Source organism: Chenopodium quinoa, unplaced genomic scaffold (genome assembly GCF_001683475.1).
Source record: "Chenopodium quinoa cultivar QQ74 unplaced genomic scaffold, ASM168347v1, whole genome shotgun sequence".
NCBI lineage: Eukaryota > Viridiplantae > Streptophyta > Magnoliopsida > Caryophyllales > Amaranthaceae > Chenopodium > Chenopodium quinoa.
This window is the reverse complement of record NW_018742204.1, coordinates 13,631,130-13,654,351: the sequence shown is the minus strand read 5'-3', so window position 1 is coordinate 13,654,351 and position 23,222 is coordinate 13,631,130. Positions and strand designations below refer to the sequence as shown.

The 23,222-nt window shown below is 33.3% G+C and overlaps 1 protein-coding gene across 1 annotated transcript; it reads left to right on the top strand.

The window, feature by feature from the left end:
• The first annotated feature begins 515 nt into the window (after positions 1 to 515).
• On the top strand, positions 516 to 12,868 carry LOC110719071 (endonuclease 2). The gene is made up of 9 exons (XM_021897984.1): positions 516 to 1,909; positions 3,884 to 4,058; positions 6,566 to 6,682; positions 7,650 to 7,705; positions 9,190 to 9,273; positions 9,417 to 9,509; positions 10,096 to 10,163; positions 11,455 to 11,528; positions 11,621 to 12,868. The coding sequence occupies exons 1-9, from the start codon at positions 1,802 to 1,804 to the stop codon at positions 11,713 to 11,715; spliced, it is 870 nt and encodes a 289-aa protein (XP_021753676.1). The 5' UTR covers positions 516 to 1,801; the 3' UTR covers positions 11,716 to 12,868.
• Positions 12,869 to 23,222: the final 10,354 nt, after the last annotated feature.

Here is a 23,222-nt window from a genome sequence, read left to right as displayed (position 1 = left end):
GTTCATAAACCGAACCAATTGAACTGTGTAAACCCTCTACTAAACCGGCCCATTTCAAACTGAACCGACATGATTCGCACCGTTTATAAACCGAACCGATATTGACCCGGGTAAATCCGCCCCTAAACCGAGCCATTTCAAACCAAACCGGCTTGATCCAAACCGTTTGTAAACCGAACTGACATTGACCCGGGTAAACCCGCCCCTTAAACCGACCCGTATCAAACCGAACCGACATAATCCGAATCGTTTATAAACCGACCCGCTTATGACCCAAACCGAATTTAAACCGTAAAGAAATAAACCGAAACCAAACCGAGCCGTGACTAACCCAAACCGAACCAAACCGACCCGCCAGCTAAACTAAACCGTTTCAATCCGAACCGCTCTAAACCGAAACCGACTCAAACCGAGGTCAAACCGAACTGCCAGACCGAAGTCCCACCCCTAGTACATAGTATAACATAAAAAAAATTAATTGCAAAAATTGAAAAAAATAATTGAAAACAAAAACTTAAAAACAAAAAATTGAGAAAGCAGTCGAGTATAATACCTGATATAGTGATATTGTAAATTTGTAATTTGATCTTGGAAGTTGAAATTGATATTGAATTGGAACAAAAAAAAAATGTACGGAGTAGAAGGAGGGGAAAGGCCAAAGGGTTAGGTTTCACAATGAATTAATTTGTCAGGTATTTTTTTTTGGAATTGGGAAGCTAAGGAATCGAAATTGGGAAGCTAAGGATTCTTTTCCTTTTCCTAAATTTTCTCTTAGTTAGCCGTATAAAGCCATCAGTTTTAGTTTTTTTTTTATTTTTTTTATTTTTTTAATTGGGCTTTAAAACTTTTTCCCCAAAAGTCATCAGGGGCCAAGCCCAAGGGAACCCCTCTTGGGTGGGTGGTTTTAGATCTAGGTTTAGTTTGGGAGGGTTAGGGTTAGGTGGGGTGGGTTAAGGTGGGGGCTCTGGTTAGGTTAGGGCTAGGAAGTGGGTCGGGTTTAGATGGGGCAATGTTGGCGGTTTTAAATCTAGGTTTAGTTTGGGAGGGTTAGAGTTAGGAGGGGTGGGTTTAGGTGGTGGCTGTGAACGGTTAGGGCTAGGAAATGGGTCGGGTTTAGGTGGGTCGTGGTGGGTGGTGTGGTTCAGTTAGTTGGGTGGGGGTGGGGTTGACAGCTGCGTTTTGGGTGGTTGTAGGTGGTGATACGCCATGCCGGCGGTGGCGCGATGTATTTTTTTTAATTTCATGAAATAATTTTCCGATGGATTTTTCCGTCCGCTTTTCCGACGACCAGTTCCGACGGAATTCAGGGTGTTTTCGACGGATTTTTTTCCGTCGAAAATGGCCGGTTTTCTAGTAGTGTGTGAGCAATGTTATCTATTTATTTATTTTTTTATTTTTTGAAGAAGAGCAATGTTAAAAGTTGAAACATGTTACAAGTATAAATAAAAATGGAGAAAGTACCATGCTCCGTATATTGAACTCCCTCGGCAACAATTTTTCACACATATATTGAGAGGCAAAAGAGGTACGAATTTAACCATCCAACTAAAGTCAAAAGATATGATTTGATATACAAATTAAATGGAGGATATGCTACTAAATATGTACAACAAAGTTTCACAAATTCACACTTAGCCTTTATTTTGTTGATATTTTCTTCCTTTTTGAGACCTTTTCCCATTGATATAAGAACAATGCACAAAATATATAGATACTACTGACCTAGCTACTGTATTAATTAATTTGCATCACAAATTCAAAAATTCACATTCAAGAAAAACCAAAAAAAAAGGGAATACAAATGGAAACTATGAAATTGACGCTAGTTTTCCTCTTTGTTGCGCTTTTCTGTTCAAATGTTCATTGTTGGGGCATTGATGGTCATGCATCTGTTTGCAAAATTGCTCAGGTTCTTCTTCTACTTTTCTTATAACAATTCATGTTACATTCTTTTTTTTTTTTTTAAGAAGAAATTCATGTTGTTCTGATTAATTTATAGTATAATGTTCTGGCCAAGTTATTTTGTTAACGTTCATTATTAATATTGTACTAATCTTCTTTCTTCACCATATTTTTTTTCTTTGATTGAATCTTATTTATTCGCTGCATAGGGATTATACTGATACTCTTTGAAACTTGCAAGTAACAATTTACTAAAACATAACCTTTGTAAAAATTTTGCAATCGATCAAGAAAAGGTTGTTATTGTTACTTGTAACGTATTAATTACTTGGTTTCAAAAAAAAAAAAAAAAAAAAAAAAAAAAAAAAAGTGCTCGTATTAATTACTTGTATGTTAATGATTTTATCTAGTTAATTAGCTAATTCACTTGATTTGCTATTACTCATAGCTGATTCACTTGATTTGTTTGACCAAAAAGATTTTGACTTATTATAGTATTACTTATTACCGAGTAGTTGTTTATAAATACCATTAATATTGATTCTTTCTTAAAATTATTGATTGTTGTTTATGTGCAAACTACTGAACTAGTCAACTTTTATACCATATTCAAAAGCCAAAATCCACGACAATTTTTAGTACTCTCTTTAATTTGGTCTATAAAGCAAAATTTTCTCCACATTTTGGTTTTGACTTAAATAACTTAGAATGTCATTGACTTAAATAGTGTGTTCGACTACTTGACCAAAAAATAAAGACAACATACAATCAAAAAAGATGTCCTAATGTGGCGAAAACTAACCGATTGATCAAACAATAACAAAATACAACCTGCGCGGACTCCTAGACAAAAGTTTTTAAGCATGATTAATGAAAAATAGGGGTGTGTGATTAAGTAAAAATCTTTTAAAAAAAAACCAATTAAACAAAAACCCCATAACCATAGAAATCACCAAAACCACCAACCACCAAAACCCATAACCCAAAACCACCACCAAAACGACCGACAACCACTCAAACCACCAACAACCACTAGAACCACCAAACCCACCGAAACCCAGAACCCAAAACCACCACCGAAATCCTTCGACGAACCACCAACACCACCCCCGCCAATATTCGATTAGATGAACCACCAAAACCACCCCCACGAACCACCAAAATCACCGACGAACCACCAAAACCCTTCGACTACCACCAAAACCACCCCCACAAACCACCAAATCCAACCACAAACCACCACCCCCTCGCACCAAGACCCAGACCAGCCGCAGTAACGGGCTACCCACAAACCCAGATTCCCAACCCACAAAATCGTACCCATAAACCCAGATCCCCAACCCACAAAATCGAGACCACTTTCTAGATCTGAAATTGAGTGTCTTTCTTCTTCAATTCATGAAAAGTGGTTGAAGGAGGAGAGAGAAAGTTAATGTTAAAGAGTATGGAGGAGAGAGAAAGATAATGGGCAAGAGGAAGAAGATGATGAAGGAGGAGAGAGGAAGATAATGGGGAAGATGATAAAGAAATGAATAGGGATTGATGATTAATGAAAGATAAAATAAGTTTATTAGATTAGATTAGTTTCTAATCAATTATGTTTTAAGTAGGTAAATAATGTTATAAAGTTTTAAATAAGGGTGTTTTTGTAATTTCATTTAAAAAATGTTTTTAAAAATAGCAAGATTTGGGAATGTTGTAAATAATAGGTAGCACCTATTTTTAGTAAATGTTGCAAATAACTGTTAACGGAGGATAGAAGAATATTTTAAATTAGTAACACTATACTCTTGTGCGAGTTCATGATTGGTGTTGAATTTAGGCCCGTATACATTATTAGATACGGATAACACCTTTTCATTTTATTTGAGTGTCAATTAAATTGAAAGTGAGCTATCACACTAATTTATTATATGCACGAATAACTTGATGTATTATATACATGTGTATCACACCGTTAATTATGTATAATTGTTGGCAGTTGCGGTTAAGCGATGGGGCAAATGAAGCAGTGAAGCAGCTGCTACCAGATTACGCGGAAGGGGACTTAGGGAGTTTATGTTCATGGGCAGACCATGTTAAGTTCCGTTACCATTGGTCTTCACCCCTCCATTACATTAACGTCCCTGATTCTCTTTGCACTTTCCTGTACAACAGTATGCCCTCTTCTATTACTCATTTGCTTTTTTTCATAATGTTTTTACTTCTTAATTTCTTATCATTTATCCTGAGTCATTTTATTCGGATGATTCAGGTACATTTTTTATTGAAAAGTTGAAAATGAATTATTCTCTTTATTTTTAAATACGGACAACAAATGACACACATATTAATGAACAACGTTAACCTTAAAATAGTTTAACAACACTTGGGGTGCTTTGAGGGAACTATCAATGGTTCAAATTGAGTGTAAATTGAGTTGTAAGTTCTTTGTAATACGGCGGTAAACGTTTTATAAGTGTTAGTTGGGTAACGTATTTGGAGGCATCCCAAGCCAAGTGTCACATAAGGCTGGGGCCATGAGGCTAGGATAGGTGGGATAGCTATCATCGTGGCATGTAGTGTGGTGTCTTCAAGTTGGTTTATGTACTTGGGTTTCATAAACTTATAAATACCAAATTAACCTTGATCTATCCTATAATAATATAATATTGATACCGGCATAACACATTAACCACCCAAGGAAAAAAAAAAGGTGTTTATTTAGTTAGGGCCTGTTCACATTAATTTCAGTTCAGTTCAATTCAGTTCACTTCAACTCCTAATTTTCCTCTCTCGTTAATATTTATTCAGCTCAATTCAGTTCAATTCAGTTCAACTCCAATCAGTTTTGTTCTGCTCCAATCAATTCAATTCACTTCAGTTTAGTTCAGTAAATGTGAACATACACTTACCCTCTTTAGATTTCTCTCATGTATATTTCTAAAAAGATACATCACCATTAATATGTTTCAATTAAAAGAAAACACATAAGATTTCTATCATCTTTCTAAAAAGTAAGATATATGTCACCCTAAACACGTTTCAATTAAAATAAAATACATATATATGTAGTTGAAATCATTTCCCCTAGATTTAACGTGCATAATAGGGCTTCTATTACCAACATTTTTTTTGTTTTAATTGTTACGTATGACTATTATCTTGAAGTCAATGGTGTCCATTTTTATATATATTTTAAATTTAATTTTTTTTTTGAAACAATCCATTTTTATACTTCATTTGGTAATTTTTAACTCTCTTAAATGTAAATTATTTTTATATCTAATATAATCAATTTCATCCATAATACTAAAAGCGAATCTGACATGACACTTGTCATTTTCCGATTAAAAATTTTCCGCCACTTTTTTCTTTCCATTTTTTTTCTTTTTTTGTACAAAATCTTCATTAATGTTATTTTATATACCCTATGATATTTAAATTTCAATTTGGCAACTATATACGAAATTTATTTTATATGCATACCTTTCGTATTTTTTATAATAGGTATTTTTCTATAATAAACAAACACATAATAAGGTAATATATTAGAATAATAAAATGTACTACTCCTGCACTTCGTATCATTCTACAATATATTTTTTTTCTTTGAAAGTTTTTTTGTTCTAACCAGGATTTGATACTTTAGCTATTATTATATATTTATTGATTTTTTTATATATAATACGAGTAATAACATTACAATTCAATAACTATAAACATAAATATAAAAAAAATTAAAAAAATCATGATTATTAATTTTCATAAAAATTAGTCAATTAAATTTGTAAAACATTGTGCCAGTTATGGTATGCTATAAAATATTGTGCCGGTCAAAACATGCTAACAAAATAAGGACATATAGGTATATACATTGCACGGGTTATAATTATAAATTGCATTCTCATATAAAACACTATAATCATTAAATTTTTGTGTTTTTTTAATGTTTAATAATCAATAACTTTTGATAACAATATAATATTAATTCAAGTTTTTTTGTTTTGTTTGTTTTTTGTTTTTTTTTCTTTTTGAAAAGAAATTCAAGTATTTGTGTCAATTAAAAATATTGTTTTTTTTTTTGAAAAAAAAAATTATTGTTGTATTAACATTATAATTCACCGATTCATAATTTGATTAAGTAAAAACCGTGCGTTGCACGGGATTTAAACTAGTCATCATATATGACTCAAGAAAAATATTATCTTCATATATAATACGAAGTATATTATAACATAACATAGATTATAGATTACAAGAAAGATTAATATATTACACGAGAATAATTTATTATAAACAATAAGGCTATATTTTCTAGAATCCTACCAGCAATGATAGTAAGAGTATAAATGATAATATTCCAATACTATTTTAAGCATATGCTATACAAAAAATATACGACAGCTAGCGAAAAGATTTGCACAAGGTATGCTATCATTGACTTGGTACTTGATTTGATTGAGGATCATGAGTCTGATTTGATTGAAAATCGTTATCCTTAACGATACTTTCAAGTTTCCTTTTCAAATTAAATTTGTTGATCGGATATGAAACAGTCTTAATTGGTCTAAATTCACGTCTCCGTGCTTATGTTACATGTTTGGCATATTGTAACATTGTATGCTTAATTGCTTATGTTACACTCTTTTTAATTTGGCATGCACACCTAAACGGTTTAAAGGGGATTGCAAGGATGAAGATGGCGTGAAGGACAATTGTGTTGCTGGGGCTATTAACAATTACACCACTCAACTTATTGCCCATAAAAGTAACAGTCTTGTTTCATCGTCTAATCAATGTAAGACTCACTTTACCTAACTAATACGAGTTTGTTTAATTTTATTATTTATGGATTATAAAGTATCTATTAGCTATTACTAAAATAGGTCATGTTGATATCATTCACTCTTCAATTTCGGCACTTATTTGTTTCTAGGAACATTCTTGTTGCGTTGTAATTAAAATGATTTTTTGTGAATAACTACCTTATACAAGACAATTTTTGTGAAAAAACTACCTTATTAAAAAAATGTTGTAAGAAACTACCTTATAAATAATAGATGTTGTAAGAAACTACCTTATAAAATAATTAATGTTGTAAAAAACTACCATTTACCGAATTATTGCATTGAATAAAAGACGTTTAATGACCCATTTTCAATGATTTTTTTCTCCTTTTCCCACCAATTTCTCCATAGTCCCCTTATAACCCCTAACTTACATTTACAGTTTTGTCATTTGATAAATATCTTTTATTTATCAAGGAGATAAACTTGTATTTTTCTCTTTCAATATAAAAGAACATAAATTAAAAAGTGAAATAAGAACAAAAGAATGTGACATTATTTTAATAACATGATCAAGTTATAAATAATAATAATAATGATTAAAAAAAACACACACATGTAATACGTAATAAGCGAGAGAAAATGTGTATCATGAAGTTGAATTTGCGAGGTATGTACGGAGTAATACTTAATTACTTATTGCACCATCTTCTAAAACATTGATTGATTGCTTTTTAGCCATTTTTAATTGATACATGCATTGTCCTCATTACTCTAATTTAACCCCTTGCGGTTTATGCTCTTAGTTTCCTCTATTTAATAAGCTTCTATTTCGTTATCTAATAATAAGTACAAAATAGTAAAACTTTTCTGCATTCCCTATATTATATACTTGAAATTATGTGATCGATATAATTATCATAGTTATTGGATTCAAACTAATGTTTTCCTTCAATTTATTACTCCTTTATTTGACAGATAACTTCACAGAAGCACTTCTTTTCCTATCTCATTTTATTGGAGATATTCACCAGGTATATAATTAGGTCTTTAGAATTATTTAGAATAAAAAATAATATTATATTTGTGTGTGTGTTTAAAGGAGGGGGTATTATTAGACATTTCTATCATTTAAGTTGTTTACTCGTAGAATATAAAAAAACATGACAAAACTTCTTATGATAAACACGTTTGTTGTGCTCAAGTAACAGGTAGATCCATGTGTCTTAATCAAAAGTGTACTTAAGTTCAAACTTTCACGCTTTCCTAATTCACATTATGTCACCACAACTTCGAAATGATCAATTTTCTTACCCTCCAAACAAGGCCACAATCAATATGCCAATTTGGGTAACGTATAGTATTGTATAGATTTAGTACAAAGAACTTAGACAATGTATGGTCAAGCTCTTGAAACAATTTCTAGCTAGACTTTAAACACTGAAGCAGCACCTTTTACAAGTCAAGGCAATCTAGTTTTATCGGTTGAATTCATTGAGAATGAAAAGGTAAGGATAAGGGAAACTTCACCCCATAGAGCTCCCAATGGAATTTGATTTGATCATAACCATTTAAGTTATGAGGTTAAACCCTTGCGACTATGCCAAACCTTGCATTGTAGAAATATATGCTTTGTTTAATATTAATTAATCTGTAATTAGTTATGTGTATTTGAAGCTAGTGAACTTCAATGGTATGTTGAAATGATTACTTTTAAGTAAGATTAGTTTAATTTTTTTTAAAACGAAATAGTTTTGTTTTTTAGAAATTATTTTCACTTATACTTCGTAGTTTATTTAAAATCAATTTTCGAACAGAAATTAAAAGTAGACATATAGTTGTAAAAGCTAGGCTAAACAGTACATACCCTTATTGGCATAGGAATATAGGATTGTGTACAGTTCCCCTTCTTCCTCAGGCCAGGGTTCATTTTTCATATCACTTGAGCATGTAAATGAGTAATGACATATATTTGCATGTGTGGAGAAAATCAACAAGGGTATTATACTCCACCATTATTTGTCTCTTTAAAAAAAAAAATTACTTCTTCCTCCGTTTTTAAATACTTGCTCCATTTTTCTTGGACACGTGTACCGATGCTAAACTTTGATCACTAATATCTTTAATTATCAGTAAGTATAAATTCTAACAATTGAAAATTAATAATCTATTCATTGAGATGATTCCAACAAGTACCCACAAGACTATATTTTTTCTTATGTATAAATCACAAACATTAGTCAAAGTAAGACAAATGAATAGTGCAAAAAATAAAAATGGAGTAAGTATTTAAAAACGGAGGGAGTATCTTTTAGTTTATCCTACATAATTGGTCACTTCACTTTTATTAAAAAAATTGATATACATAACACAACAATTTGTGCCTCCTAATCTCCTATATGTAATCTAAAAATTATTGCTATCAAATTCATCTAGGAAGTATATCTAATCGGGAGTAATATTTTTACCAGTCATAAACGAGTAACACTACTAACGTGATTAATATATGTCATATCAGCCACTACATGTGAGTCATGTTTCAGACAAGGGAGGAAACACAATAGATGTGCACTGGTACACAAGGAAGACTAATCTACATCACGTAAGTTATTGCGTTACTTCATTTGTATTACGGAGTACGGAGTACCATTTTATATTATGGTTTTGTACTTTCAAAGAAATTGAAGGCAAAAAATTACTGAAATTGATACAATTGCAAACTAATACTAGTGTTATTGAATTTAGGTTTGGGATGACAGCATTATTGAAACAGAAGAAAAAGACTCGTACAATACAAATGTGGATGACCTCGTTGCTGCAATCCAGCATAATATTACGGTATTATCATTCTTCTATTTTTCACATAGACTTATTTTATGATCATGAGATTTGTATATGCATAAATTTTTATATGCGGCCTATTTACCGTGCGGCAAGAGTTACTTGAGTTTCTCGATCAGGGGTTACTTGAGTTTCTCGGTCAGGGTTTATTCGAGTTTTCGGGATTACTTGAGTTTCTCGGTTAGGGGTTACTAGAGTTTTTCGGTCAGGGGTTACTCGAGTTTCTCGGTCAGGGGTTACTCGAGTTTCTCGGTCAAGGGTTACTCGAGTCACAATTTTTTGAATGTGGACTCACTAAGAAACTCGAGTAACCCATGACTAAGTAACCTTTAACCGAGTGAACCTCTTGAGTAACCATTGTTTGAACCCCTAAGTAACCCCTCAGTGAAAAACTTAAATAACCCCTGACTGAAAAACTCAAGTAACCTCTGATGACCGAGTAATTCAAGTAACCAAAAAACTCAGATAACCCCTGTCGCATGGTTTGGCCTGCTGCACCAAAAAATTGCTGATATATATGTTAATATTGCAAGTGGTAAGAAATTTTTTCTAACCAATTTATTATTTTAATTCTGTGATTTAGAATGAATGGGCTGATCAAGTTCCAGAGTGGGAAAACTGCGATCATGACAAACCAACATGTCCAAACATGTATGTTCTTCAACTTTAATTTATTGGATCGATCATTTATTACAATATTATGTTTCAGTTAGAACCCTTCTTTATATAATTCCAATGCAATAATCTATTTTAATTAATAATGTGTTTAGGATGTTTCAAATAAACAATTAAGTGTTTAGAAACTAGGAAGTAAACCTTAATTAGTAGACTCATTAGTTTATATTCCAATGTTTGAGGGGGTAGGGAGCTAAACTCCTCACACGTGCTAGAGTTTGGAACCATTAAGTTAGGGCCTGTTTAGTCCTCTTATTTTCACTTATCTCTGGTTTAATAAGTTTGTGATAAATTACATTTAGAAAATATAAGTTCTACTAAGGGTTAATAATAAGAGCTACCCAACTTTAAATTCAAGTAAACTAAGTATTGATTGGTTTAATAAGTTCAAATAATTTATATAAGGAAAAATCAGATGAATAAGCTCACCCTTAATTACTAGTTAGACCTAGCCATATGCTTATTAATGAATTAATGGCAATATGGCATGCCGCATACTAGGGCCGTCTATGATCTCCGACAATTTAGTGGCCTTGTTCTAATTATTAAAATTGGGCCCTTCAATTTTAGAGGACTATTTTAAAAGGTTAAAAATATTATTATTATAAAATGACAATTTTTTTAAAGTACATTACAACAAATTATTATAGAGCTAAAATATTCATATTACTAAGTTTAATAGTAATTGAATAAAACAACAAACAAAAACTTTTTATTTAAAAAGTATAATCCTTCTAATATTTTTTAAAGCAAAATGCTCAATTATATTTTTATAATCAATTTAATTTTGTTTTGGAAATTAAAAAATAAAGTCAAAGATTTAAGATGAATTTTTAGGTTTTAGGGCCTATTCTCTTACGTTGAAATTCAGTTCAGCTCAGCTCAGTTCAGCTCAGTTTAGTTTAGTTCAGTTCAGCTCAGTTCAGTTCAGCTCAGCTCGGTTCAGTTCAGTTCAGTTCAGCTCAGCTCCTTATTTCCTTCTCTTATAAAATATTCAGTTCAGTTCAGCTCAGCTCAATTCAGTTCAGTTCAGTTCAGTTCAGCTGAGTTCAGTCAATGAGAACATGCCCTTAGTTTGGAAAGTGTGATCTTTAGAAGAAGGTGAATATGTGAGGTTATGATTTTTTTTTTTAATTATGGGCCCCTGATTTTTGGGGGCCCTGTTCCGTATGTGAGAAAAAACATGTCTAAAGACGGGCCTGCCGCATACGTATGCATGTGTCGGAAAACAAAAGAAGTAAATTAACACGTTATTCTGTTGCTATAGATATGCATCAGAAAGTGTAAATGCAGCTTGTAATTGGGCTTACAAAGATGTTGATGAAGACTCAACACTAGAAGGTAAGCCATTAATCATTGGTCTAGCTATACTAAAGAATATTAAATTGTGTTCCACTATCTTAGTTGACATATAATCTATTCACTTACTGCAGATGATTACTTCTTTTCTCGATTACCAATAGTTAATCAACGATTAGCACAAGCCGGGGTACGATTAGCTGCCACACTTAATCGTGTGTTTACTTAACAACTTAACTGGTGTAATTTGTGGCAATTTCCGAATTCGAATTTAGTAGGCATCTAATAAAGGTTGGATTATTGGCAAATCGATCGATTATAAAAGATTTCTTGTTATATTAACTCTAATACTTGATGCCCCTTCATTACTAAATTTTCTTTCTGTTTTGACTTTTTTTTTTTTTTTTTTTTTTTTTTTTTTTTACCGTTCAGATAGAAAGAACTTAAGGAAAAGCGTAAGATATATGATATTTGGATCCAGTAATAGTGCTCGTATACAAATGATTGATAGGAAGGTGAAATCTACAAATTACATAATTCTATGAGTAAAAGTTAGTATTTTATTGGCAATGTCAAAGCTCACTTGAGTATTATTGGTGTTGTTCTCTCTTATTTTTCAATGTGGGACAAAAACTCTAAACTTACACGTGAGTAATTTTCCTAACGATTGATAACTTATGTAACGTGTTCTCCAAGGTTCTTCATACATGTATCTTAATACACTACGTGTATGTGTAGCTTTGCTCCCATTTTAGTAGTTATATATCACCTTCCCATCTCTTTTTGTTTCAACCAAATTAGCTCAAACATGGGTTACTCGTAGGATCAAAACAACACTCTTTTTCCAAAAAGGTAACTTAGGCTACGTAGCAATGTATTTTGAGAAGAGACGTTTATGTGCACTAAACTATTGGAGTGAATTGTACATTTCATCAGTCTTTGTTTTTTTTTATCTGGCAAGTTTCCACTATTTTTCCATTTTCAAGTAGTGATTTGTGAATATGAGTGCAATGATCAACATTTCCCCTTTTGCTTACTTCTTGTTCTTGGACACTTGCCAAAACTAAACGTGCGTAATTTATTAATTTGCACCTTTATATTAAGAATGCATGAACGCCTTAAGGACAGTGGTATAGACGAGATTGAATTATAGATGTTACATAGGCTAGTTGGTGTTAACACTCCCCATTTTGTAGAAATACATAGTATAAACCATGCATATGCGGATATGCCCATAATATTACAATTATTCCCACACAAAAGGGCATCTCTTTGCTTTGCCATTTTCTTTATCTATCTATCTTGAAAAAGCATAACTCATGATAAAAGTTAGAGACAGATTCTTGTTTTTTGCTACAGATATGATAGAAGAGTCAACATAAATTGCAAAAAAGGTAGAAATTTGAAATGTAATAGAGCATTTTAATTAAGTATATTTCAAGGATATGCCAGTTTTTCTAGACTTAAACTCCATGTTTAAGATAACAAAGCCCCCCTATATATACAGAGAGCTCCTCCAAAGGTAAAACTCGTGAAAGGCAACTGACTCACAAAATTGGAAGTGTAGGCATTTTTTGAGTTGCCATTACATGAAGCAAGTGAATTAGTCATGGGGCGAATCTTCCTTGGCATGTGATGATACAATGGCATGGACTTGTTAAAATGTTATGCATGTTTGGTTGCCATTCACTTGCCAAAGGAGAGTTGCCCTATGACTACTTCAGCTTGATGATTTACTGTTACAGCATTTTGCTGCTATTTCTTATTCTGGAATTTCATCTGTTGATAAATGAATTCAGGTGATGTCTATATAAATCTCATCAGCAATTCAGAATTTACAATGTTTTGTCTTGCTTATATTGATGACTACTTGTTTGCTTTTGCAAATGGCTATTTTTGAATTCTGAACCTTTTACAAATAAAACTGAGGTACAGCATTGCTGCCATACTCTGACTCGACAACAGGTTATTGAAATGGCACATAAAAAAATACTCTTTGCTGCCGATACTTTTGTGTTATGTAATTTTACTCCCTAAATTTAAAGCTTATTTTGTATTCCCTCTGTCACCATATAACAGTTTCATTTGCCATTTGCACACGTTTTTAAAAAGATGAAGATGATGAGCATAGATTGATTAAGTTGGATATAAAAAAAACAAGATAGTAGGATTTGGTTAATTAAAAATAAAAATAAAAAAACTATTTGTAGCCGAAACTTTTATTTAGAGACAAGATGGAGTATTATGATGTTTATGTTGGATAGATGAACTTGCTAAATGGTAGTGATAGTTGCTATTACTAATAATGCCTAGTTGATCAATCTGCTGGTTGTGGAATGACTACTTTCTGACTTATATTGATATCTCTTGTTTTGAGTTTGGTGAAACAGCTTCTAAAGTTTTGGTGCTTAAAACTTTTCAGTATGCTATTCAATTTCAACTCTCATCAGAAAATCGGCTTTGAGAATAAAATCATAAAAATGTTTATTGAATTAATGATAGAAAAGTTTTGCCTTTAGTAACATTGATGCCCCATTAGGCCATTATCATATTGATTTTTTCTGTAAATGTTTTAGACAGTTAGAGAGAATATTAAGTCACATTGTTAGCAAAAACACAAGTTTCCATCCTAAGACTTCTGAGCAGAGCATATAGTATATTTCATTAGCTAAACAGACTTCAGTGTTTTGTGAAACATCAGTTTCTCACTGACAGTAGGTCACTTTAAGAAGAATAGCATTCACATAGACTGGTTTCATTACTTACAACTATTATTTTAATACAGAACAAAAAACATTTAAAATAATTTGCAAAATTTATCATTGAGGGGTGTAGCTACTTGCCTACACCCCTCAATTGCATGTGTTACAGTTCAACTTTGTCATTGTTTTCAAAGGCGGTCTAGTAAAAGAGAGGAAAACTGAAGTTTCCTTAAGAAATTCTTTCTTTTTATACTGAATACGAATTATACATTAATTCATAGAAACCACTATGTCATTATTAGCTAAATGATCCATCTCTAACACAAATTCACCTAGTTGCCTGTAAAAGGTAACAACAGAGGTTATATTTGACAAAATTTCCTTTGACTAACCACAATATAGTGAGCTACCTTGATGAAGCCTTTCTTCCTAGTATGGTTGATGCTACATTAAGTCGATGAGCTTGCATCTGCAATTATGTCATGTTTGATTATTAAGACTATTGCTACGTATTGCTGCAGAAATACTATTGATAGCAAGTAAAGTAGGCAGTGATAGCCTGCACTAGTTAGTTTACCTATAAAGCATTTTTGCAGTGATATTTTTGTTTCATTGTTCTCAAATTCCAACTCTTTATACCACTTTCTTTCTACTCTTACCTCAATCAATCTTTCCAAGCCTTCAGGCCCTATGGGAAGCTTGAGGCATGGACATGAGAACACCGTTAGATGTTCTAAAGTTGGAAAAACAAGAAGGAACCATGGTTGAGTAAGGCTTCTGATGTTCTTCAAATGTTGCAGCTTTAATTCCTGCAGCCGAGGAAAGATGGTATGGGTGTACTCTACCCCTGTGCAGGTATCATTTAGCTGACCTGATGGCGCACCCATCTGAATCTCATGATCTCCAATGTAACCAATTACAGCTTCCATAACTTCGCAATTTGATCTCTCCAAGTAATGCAGCTAATTTAGTATTATAGCAAAAGCTAAGGGGAAGAGAATCTTTACCAGTTTACACTCCTCAACTTTCACATGTTTCAAGCTCTGAAAGCTTGTAGATGGAGCAATACCTCTACATAGAGCTATCAAACTAGGGGCATCTCGTGGTTCATGATGAGGTGTCATGTTATGATTGGTCCATTTTTTTTTATTTATTTTTAAATACCTAAATATACTATACATGTATGTATAATTGTGAATATGTGGTTTTTCAAAAAAAAAAAAAAAATTGTGAAATATGTGTATTTTTTTAGAATACATAATTATAGTTTTTTAAAATCTATTTTTAACTTAATTAAAATCATTTTCAAAAATTAAATTAGAGTTCCAATTTAGGAAAAAAAAATTCATTATTGTACTTCGTTGTTCTTCATTCATGATAGTTTTGATTAATGTATAATCTATTCGCAATGAAGACCGAAATTCCGACAACAATTCAGACCAAAATTCCAACCAAATTCCGACCAAAATTCCGTCCAAAATCCCATCCAAATTAGGGTACAAATTTCGTTTAGGGTTCGATTGATGATTTTGATTAATGTAAAAATCATTTTATTTGATAGTTTTGAAAATGGAAAAAGCCTTAGGAGTGTGTAATATGATGGTGTAAAATGCTTAATTTTCAGTTTTTTATTATTTTTATTATTTATTTATTTTTTTTAACGTCAATGGATAACAAGGGTTTGCTATTTAGTTTAGAGTTCCTTTTTTTTCTTTTTTTTTTCCGCATTGATTGATCCAGAATTTTGTTTTGCGATTTTTGAAATATGTTTTTGATTAGGTAATTACCTGTATTTATTTAGGTCATTACCTGTGTTTATTTAGGTCATTACCTTAAAGTTCTAGTTATAGTTGTTAACTCGAATGAACAATACAAGAGGGGGGTGAATTGTATTGTAGAGGAAGTAGGGTAATTTTTGCGGAATTTATAAAGAAACTCAAACAAAACTAAAAGTGCAAAGAGAGATTTTACGTGGAAAACTTCTTGGCCCTAATAAGAAGGAAATCCACGATCACAAGGGATTTTAAAACTCAACTCTTAATAATAATACAGCAAACAACCTATTACAAATTAAGACTCTAAACTCAAGTTCCTCAACGAACTCAAGCTCCCTTCAACTGATCCCTCAATCAGTTGATCTCTCTAACTCTCTCTTTTTCCTTGCTTCACTCAAAGCAATAAACACTCTTAGAGTTTCCCCAAACTCTATCCCAATACAACTCAAGATTAAACTCTAAATCCTAAGTGCAAAGACACTCAAGGACTTAAGTGGATTATGACTCTTTTGAAAGCTAAAAGATTGTAATGCTCAAGTGTATTTTTCCAAACAGAAAACCAAGTTTATTTATAGGAGGAGAAGGAAGTTAAAAACCACTGTTTCCCTTAACCTCCACTTACCCACATCTTCCATGAAATTAGGATATGCAGTTCATGGGAGCTTGGGCAACAAGCTAAAACATTTTATCAGGAAGTGGTTTTACAGCTCCCTGATTTTTCTCAACCTCCTAGACCAAGTAAAACACATGTTGGAAAGAATATTTTCCCAAGTCAGATTTTCCTAAAAGATAGACTTAGATAAAAGTAGAAAATCCTTTTTAACAAAAAGATATTTTTCGAAATTAAGCAAGTTAAAATATGGATAATAAAATCCTTACTTAATAAAATTAAATCCACTTAAATCCTAATTTATCATTGTACTTAACACAAATACAAGAAGCCTAAAATAAAAATAAAATACATTAGGCTCCTTGAAACTCTGAGAAGATTCGACTCTGAAGCTTCAGTTCCTCATGTAAGGAACTCCCCTTTGAAGCTTTAATTCTGGAGCTTTAGTTCCTCACTAAAAGAACATGACTTGTGATTGTCTTTTTTATCCTTCCATTGTAACACCCCGACCCCAAATAAATTAGGGAGGGGCCTATTGCCACGAAATGCGCATCAAGGGCCAACAATAGTCCTCACAAACCAATACAAGTCCTTTAGGCACATTTTGTCCTCACTCATGCGCGCCATAGGAAAACTTTCCAGGAGGTCACCCATCCCAAGACTACTCTCAGGCAAGCACGCTTAACTATGGAGTATTCTTATCATATGAGCTCCATAAAAGGAAGATGTATCTTGTTGTTAGCCAAAGTGTTACATCCAGTCTAGCTACAGTTATATGGCCCCAGAATTCTCCCCTGCTAGACGACTGACATAGGATTAATTATCTACGGTCAGCACGCGGTCGCAGGGTTGCTCTGATACCATTTGTAACACCCCGACCCCAAACAAATTACGGAGGGGCCTATTGCCACGAAATGCGCATTAAGGGCCAACAACTGTCCTCATAAACCAACACAAGTCCTTTCGGCATATATTTTCCTCACTCATGCGCGCCCTAGGAAAACTTCCCAGGAGGTCACCCATCCCAAGACTACTCCCAGCCAAGCACGCTTAACTATGGAGTATTCTTAGCATATGAGCTCCCTAAAAGGAAGATGCATCTTGTTGGTATGAGTAGTATATTAAACTCCTTTTAAAGCAGTCATGAGGGGTATTACATCCATAGCTGACCTATACCTTGTTCCATGCTCCCTTCTTACTCTAGAATTTTGTAGCATAAACCTGTCATTAATCAAAGCTAAAAAGGAAAGTTAAACTTATATGTGTTTGCTTAGGTTCCTTGAGTCATCATCAAAACATAAGGTAAGCTCTATTGATGTGCTCTGTTGCATTGCTGAGGTAAGCTTTGTGGAAGCTTTCACCAAGTCTGACACTACCTTCTCAAGGGCTTCAATCCGTTGAACCAGACCTATTTGGACATCAACAAGTTTTTGCATTGTTTCCTTGAGAGCTTTGAGTTCCAAGGTGGAACTAACAGTGCTGAAGGCAGCAAAACCTGTACCTGTAGGAAATGATTTTTTAATAGAGATTTGTTGCAACATACCCTGTTCCCCCTGAGAACCAGCTTTCTCTCCAATGATGCCCTACTCCCCCTGTGTACTATTTTTCTCCTCACTGAAATCAACAACTGCGGCAGACTCAGCTTTATCCTTCCTTTTTGGCCTGAAGGCCAACCTAATACTCTTTCTCTTCCTAGAACTTTGAGTACCTTAATTATTTGTTACCACAATCACCTCTTTCTTTTTCTTTTCTCCCTCTCCCTCACTGTCTTCTTCCTCCAACCATCTATCCAACTCTTCATCTTCTATTTTCTTCACAATACTTTCATCCTGTTTTGGCTTATGAAGAGATTTGGAAAGGAATTGGGTAACTCCATCAACAACAGTTAGAAATTTGGCTTCAAGGGTTTTGGGTTGGACATAGAGGTTTGTTTTAAGCTTGAGGCTTTCATAGTTTGTCATGGAGATGCCACAACTTTCAAGGAGGGTAATGATCAGATTGGCATACCCAACCTTCAGATTATTGACAAGACAGTGAGTGAGGTGCTGGATCATTAAGGATGGAAATATCTGAATTTTGTTTTCAAGGCAATACATAAGCACAACATCAAGGTGATTAGCCTCGTGTCTATCCCGGTTTCTTGAGATGATAGCTAGGTGAACAAAGATAAATATCAACTTTTGAATAGGTGATAACAGATTATGGTTGGTTCAAACTTTGGAAACTTAACTCCCAATTGATTCAACAATTTTTCAATAGGTACACCATCAACACTCAACTCAGTTTCTCCTTTGAAATATTCATCAAACCCCTCATTAGGAGTTCCAAACACAGCACACAAATCATCAGCATCAAAACTAATTTTCTTATTTTTAACCTTGCTAGTACACACACCATTCACATTCTTAAAATTCGTACAAAATTCCTTTAGAGGAGCATGAGCAAGTATATTATCATAACATTCACTAAACAATTTAATCCAATTTTGCACTTCAAGAATATCAAGAAGTTCAATGTACTTACTCGACTCGCACCACTTTAGGTTTATACAGAAACCATGAGTGAATCAATCGGATCTAGCTTCAAGCCTTTTGATAGCAGCTGACTTCAATTTTTCCCCCTGAATTGGTTCACCACGATTCCTCATAGTCCAGTTCTTCTTCAACCTCGATCTTCCTTTTTATCGAATCGTTGCGAGCCATGGGTTTATTTTGAGGATTTTCAACAGCGGCTTTTGTTGAGGTTTCATTCTCTATTTCCATGGGTGATTCTTTTGGAGGCGAGGTTTGAATTTTGGGTGAGATTTCCATGGGAATCGGCAAAGAATCACTAAAGATGAGAGTTTATTTTACGGAGTGAGGTGGTGAGGAACAGTGGTTAGGGTTTGGTTTCATTATATAGTGGTGGAATTTTGAGAGGTAAATTAGGTCTGTGGAATAGTGTAGAAGGTGAATTGAATGGGTTAGGTGTCGATTGATGAAGAAAAGTAAAAATACTTCTCACTTGGTCAGATTTAACTTTTGCTATATATGATTTGACAAGGAAGAGTCTAGAAGCAATGCTTAATCAGAAACTTTGAATTGAATGCAAAGAGTCACGGGTATTTAATCAACAATTTTGTAGGATAAATTTGAATTTAAAGGTAAACATTTTAGAATAATTCAAAATCAAATAAAGAGATAAGATTTTGTTAAAAAGATAAAATTAATTAACTGACTAGCTAATCAATTCACAAAGAGATAAAACAAAATCTTATAAAATATTTCGGAGGAACTTGGAACAAATCAACATAGTTTGTTATAACATAGACATGCCCAATGAAATTTGATTTCTTCACATACAGCTACAATCTCATATGCAATGCCATACATTCTAATGCTCAGGACTATGTTTTCACATATTCAGTTTGTGTAAGACATACATTGCATACATAATTGACTTATACCTTTGGGGGGAATTTGAGGTCTTCTTAACTCAATTGTATCATGCCAAGTTCCATGCGCATCTTTTCAAATTTATCCCTGCTCAAAGGCTTAGTAAGAATGTCAACAATTTGATTTTCAGTATTACAAAAATCCAACTTAATTAAGCCTTTTTTCCACATTATCCTTAAGAAAATGATGCCTTATGTGAATATGCTTCACACGAGAATGATGAACTGGATCTTTTAAAATGCATATGGCACTTGTATTATCTTAATAAATAGGAATTCAATTATACTTCTTACCATAATCTCTTAATTGTTGTTTTATCCAAAGAAATTGAGAACAACAAGCTGCAGCAGCTACGTACTCAGCTTCAGCAGTTGATCAGGCCACTGTATTTTGTTTCTTGGAGCCCCAAGAAACTAGACATGGCCCGAGGAACTGGATCATTCTTGAAGTACTTTTTTTGTTCACCAAATATCCTGCATAGTCAGCATCTGCAAAACCTTTTAAATCAAAAGTATCATTTCTAGGATAGAAGAGACAGAGATTATCAGTTCCTTTGAGATATCTTAGAATCCTCTTTACTGGTGTAAGGTGAGACTCTTTAGGATTTGATTGAAACCTAGCACACAAGCCAACACTAAAAGTAATCTCAGGTCTACTAGTAGTTAAATAAAGAAGGGATCCAATCATACCTCTATACTCGGTTTGATCTACACTAGTTTCTTGTAGATCTTCATCCAATCTTGTGCCAGTTCCCATTGGTGTATGGTTGGTTTTTGCTTGATCAAGGTTATATTCCTTCAGAAGTTCCTTGACATATTTTTGTTGGTGAATTGCAATTCCTTTTTTAGTTTGTTTTATTTGAAGTCCAAGGAAGAAATTGAGTTCTCCCATCATACTCATCTCAAATTCACCACTCATATACTTGCACAAGATTTCGTTAGTTGTTCCAAAAATTATATCATCAACACCGAAGCAAGGTTTTATCAATTTTTCCTCTTTTAAAATCATTTTGTAGAAGGAACTTGGAGAGCCTTTCATACCAGGCTCTTGGTGCCTGCTTCATCCCACAAAGAGCTTTATCAAGCTTGAAGACATGATTAGGAAATTGGGGGTTTTCAAAACCAGGTGGCAGTTCCACAAAAACATTTTCTTCAAGAAAACCATTTAGGAAAGCACATTTGACATCCATTTGATATAATTTAAATCCCATAAAAGAAGCAAAAACAATTAATATTCTAATAGCTTCTAATCTAGCAACTGGAGCAAAAGTTTCTCCAAAGTCAATACCTTCTTGCTGATTGTAGCCTTTCATAACAAGTCTGGCCTTGTTCCTTACAATGGTTCCATATTCATCCAACTTGTTTCTGAAAACTCACTTGAGCCCTATTACCATTTTGTTCTTGGGTTTCTCTTCAAGATGCCAGACTCTGTTCCTTTCAAATTCATTGAGTTCATCTTGCATGGAAATTATCCAGTTAGCATCTTTAAGAGCTTCTTCATGATTTCTTGGCTCAATTATGGATATAAAGGCTTGGAAGGCACATAAGTTCCTCATCTATGATCTTATCTGAGTTCCTCTACCAATGTCGCTTATGATGAGATCAGTAGGATGAGAGCCTTGATATTTTAAAGGCTTTGGATGAAACTCTCTGGCTGGAACTCCTATTTGAGGCACTTCTTCTTCTTCTGTTCTTTCTGCTTCCTCTTCGTTTCCTGTTTCTTCATGACCTTTTTCCTCCTGAATTTTCAGGTGTAGGAACTTTAGCATTTTCTTGATGATCTTGTTGAGGTTCAACTTGTCTCTCCTTGGGATGACTAGATGCTTCTTCATCATCCTCCCTGTCTCTAACAATTCCAATTTCATAATCATTAGTGTCTTGTTCCTGCACATTCATAAACATATTAGATTCATCAAATATCACATGAATGCTTTCTTCGACACACATAGTATTTTTATTGTAAACTCTGTAAGCCTTTCTATTAGATGCGTAGCCAAGGAACACATCTTCATCACTTCTTTCATCAATTTTCCAATGTTCCTTTTTCCATTATTATGGACAAAACACCGGCATCTAAAAGCTCTAAAGTGAGAAATATTGGGTTTTCTGCCCTTAAACAGTTCATATGGAGTTTTATATCATAACTCAATTTAGAATATAGCATGCAGTATTGATAGCTTCAGCCTAGAAGTTCCTTGGAAGTCCACTAGCTATGAGCATTGTTCTTGCCATGTCTTCTAGGGTCTTGTGGGGAATAATTTTAAGCGTTAACCCCTAGCTTGAACCCCACTGTGATCATACACTAAAGTACGGTGGCGTCCAAAGGGAAAGAAGATAGAGCAAAAGAGTCGGCAACAAGTTTTTTTAGGAACTTGTAAACCGTTCACGAGGTGAAGGTTACACCCCTTAACGATCCAAGAGATCGTCAACTCCATAAGGTCTTGAACCAAATAGATTTCGGGGATGAAGGTACAAATCCAACCTAAAAGAGATTGAATTTGCCCTAATAATAGGCCTCTACTTTATTCTGATCGTATTCATGTGCGCTTTCTGACTAACATACAATCAATAGGTTTAACCCTAAACCTGTTTATCTATGTTGGTTGAATATAATGCACAAATAAACTATTATTGGCGATCACTTGAAATTATAATCATATTAACCCTAACAAGATTATTAATTATCTTATTAAGAGTGATGCAAGTACCAATTCCCTTTAAACATGCATAAAAGGCGTGATCAAGCAATAACAATAAATATAATCAACCAACATAATAATAATCAAAATAATAAAATTATAATCATAACAAAAAAAAATAATCATCATCACAACAATTATAATCATAAATCATAAAGAATAATCACAATAATAATCATCATAATAACAATCATATTATTAATAATAATAATCATGTTAAGGCATATCAAGATCCTAGGCATGATACTAACAAGATTAATAACAAATCCTAGCATGCCACTAAGCAACAAAAAACAAATCTTTAACCCTAACATGATACTAACAATCATAAATATTAGGAAGAAAATAGGAAGCATCGCACTAATTATATTTGATATTAAATTTACCCCAGACATGATACTAGGAATCAAAATAACAATCTAAACATGATTTCTACATCATAACATCAATTAAAAAAACCATTAAAGCACTTACTTTGATGCCTCGTACCTCTTTCTAATAACAAAATACACACGTT

Coding starts and splice junctions, on each gene's coding strand:
- LOC110719071 (XM_021897984.1), top strand. CDS start 1,802: ATGGAAACTATGAAATTGACGCTAGTTTTCCTCTTTGTTGCGCTTTTC. Junction 1,910..3,883: donor CTGTTTGCAAAATTGCTCAG/GTTCTTCTTCTA, acceptor AATTGTTGGCAG/TTGCGGTTAAGCGATGGGGC. Junction 4,059..6,565: donor TTGCACTTTCCTGTACAACA/GTATGCCCTCTT, acceptor AACGGTTTAAAG/GGGATTGCAAGGATGAAGAT.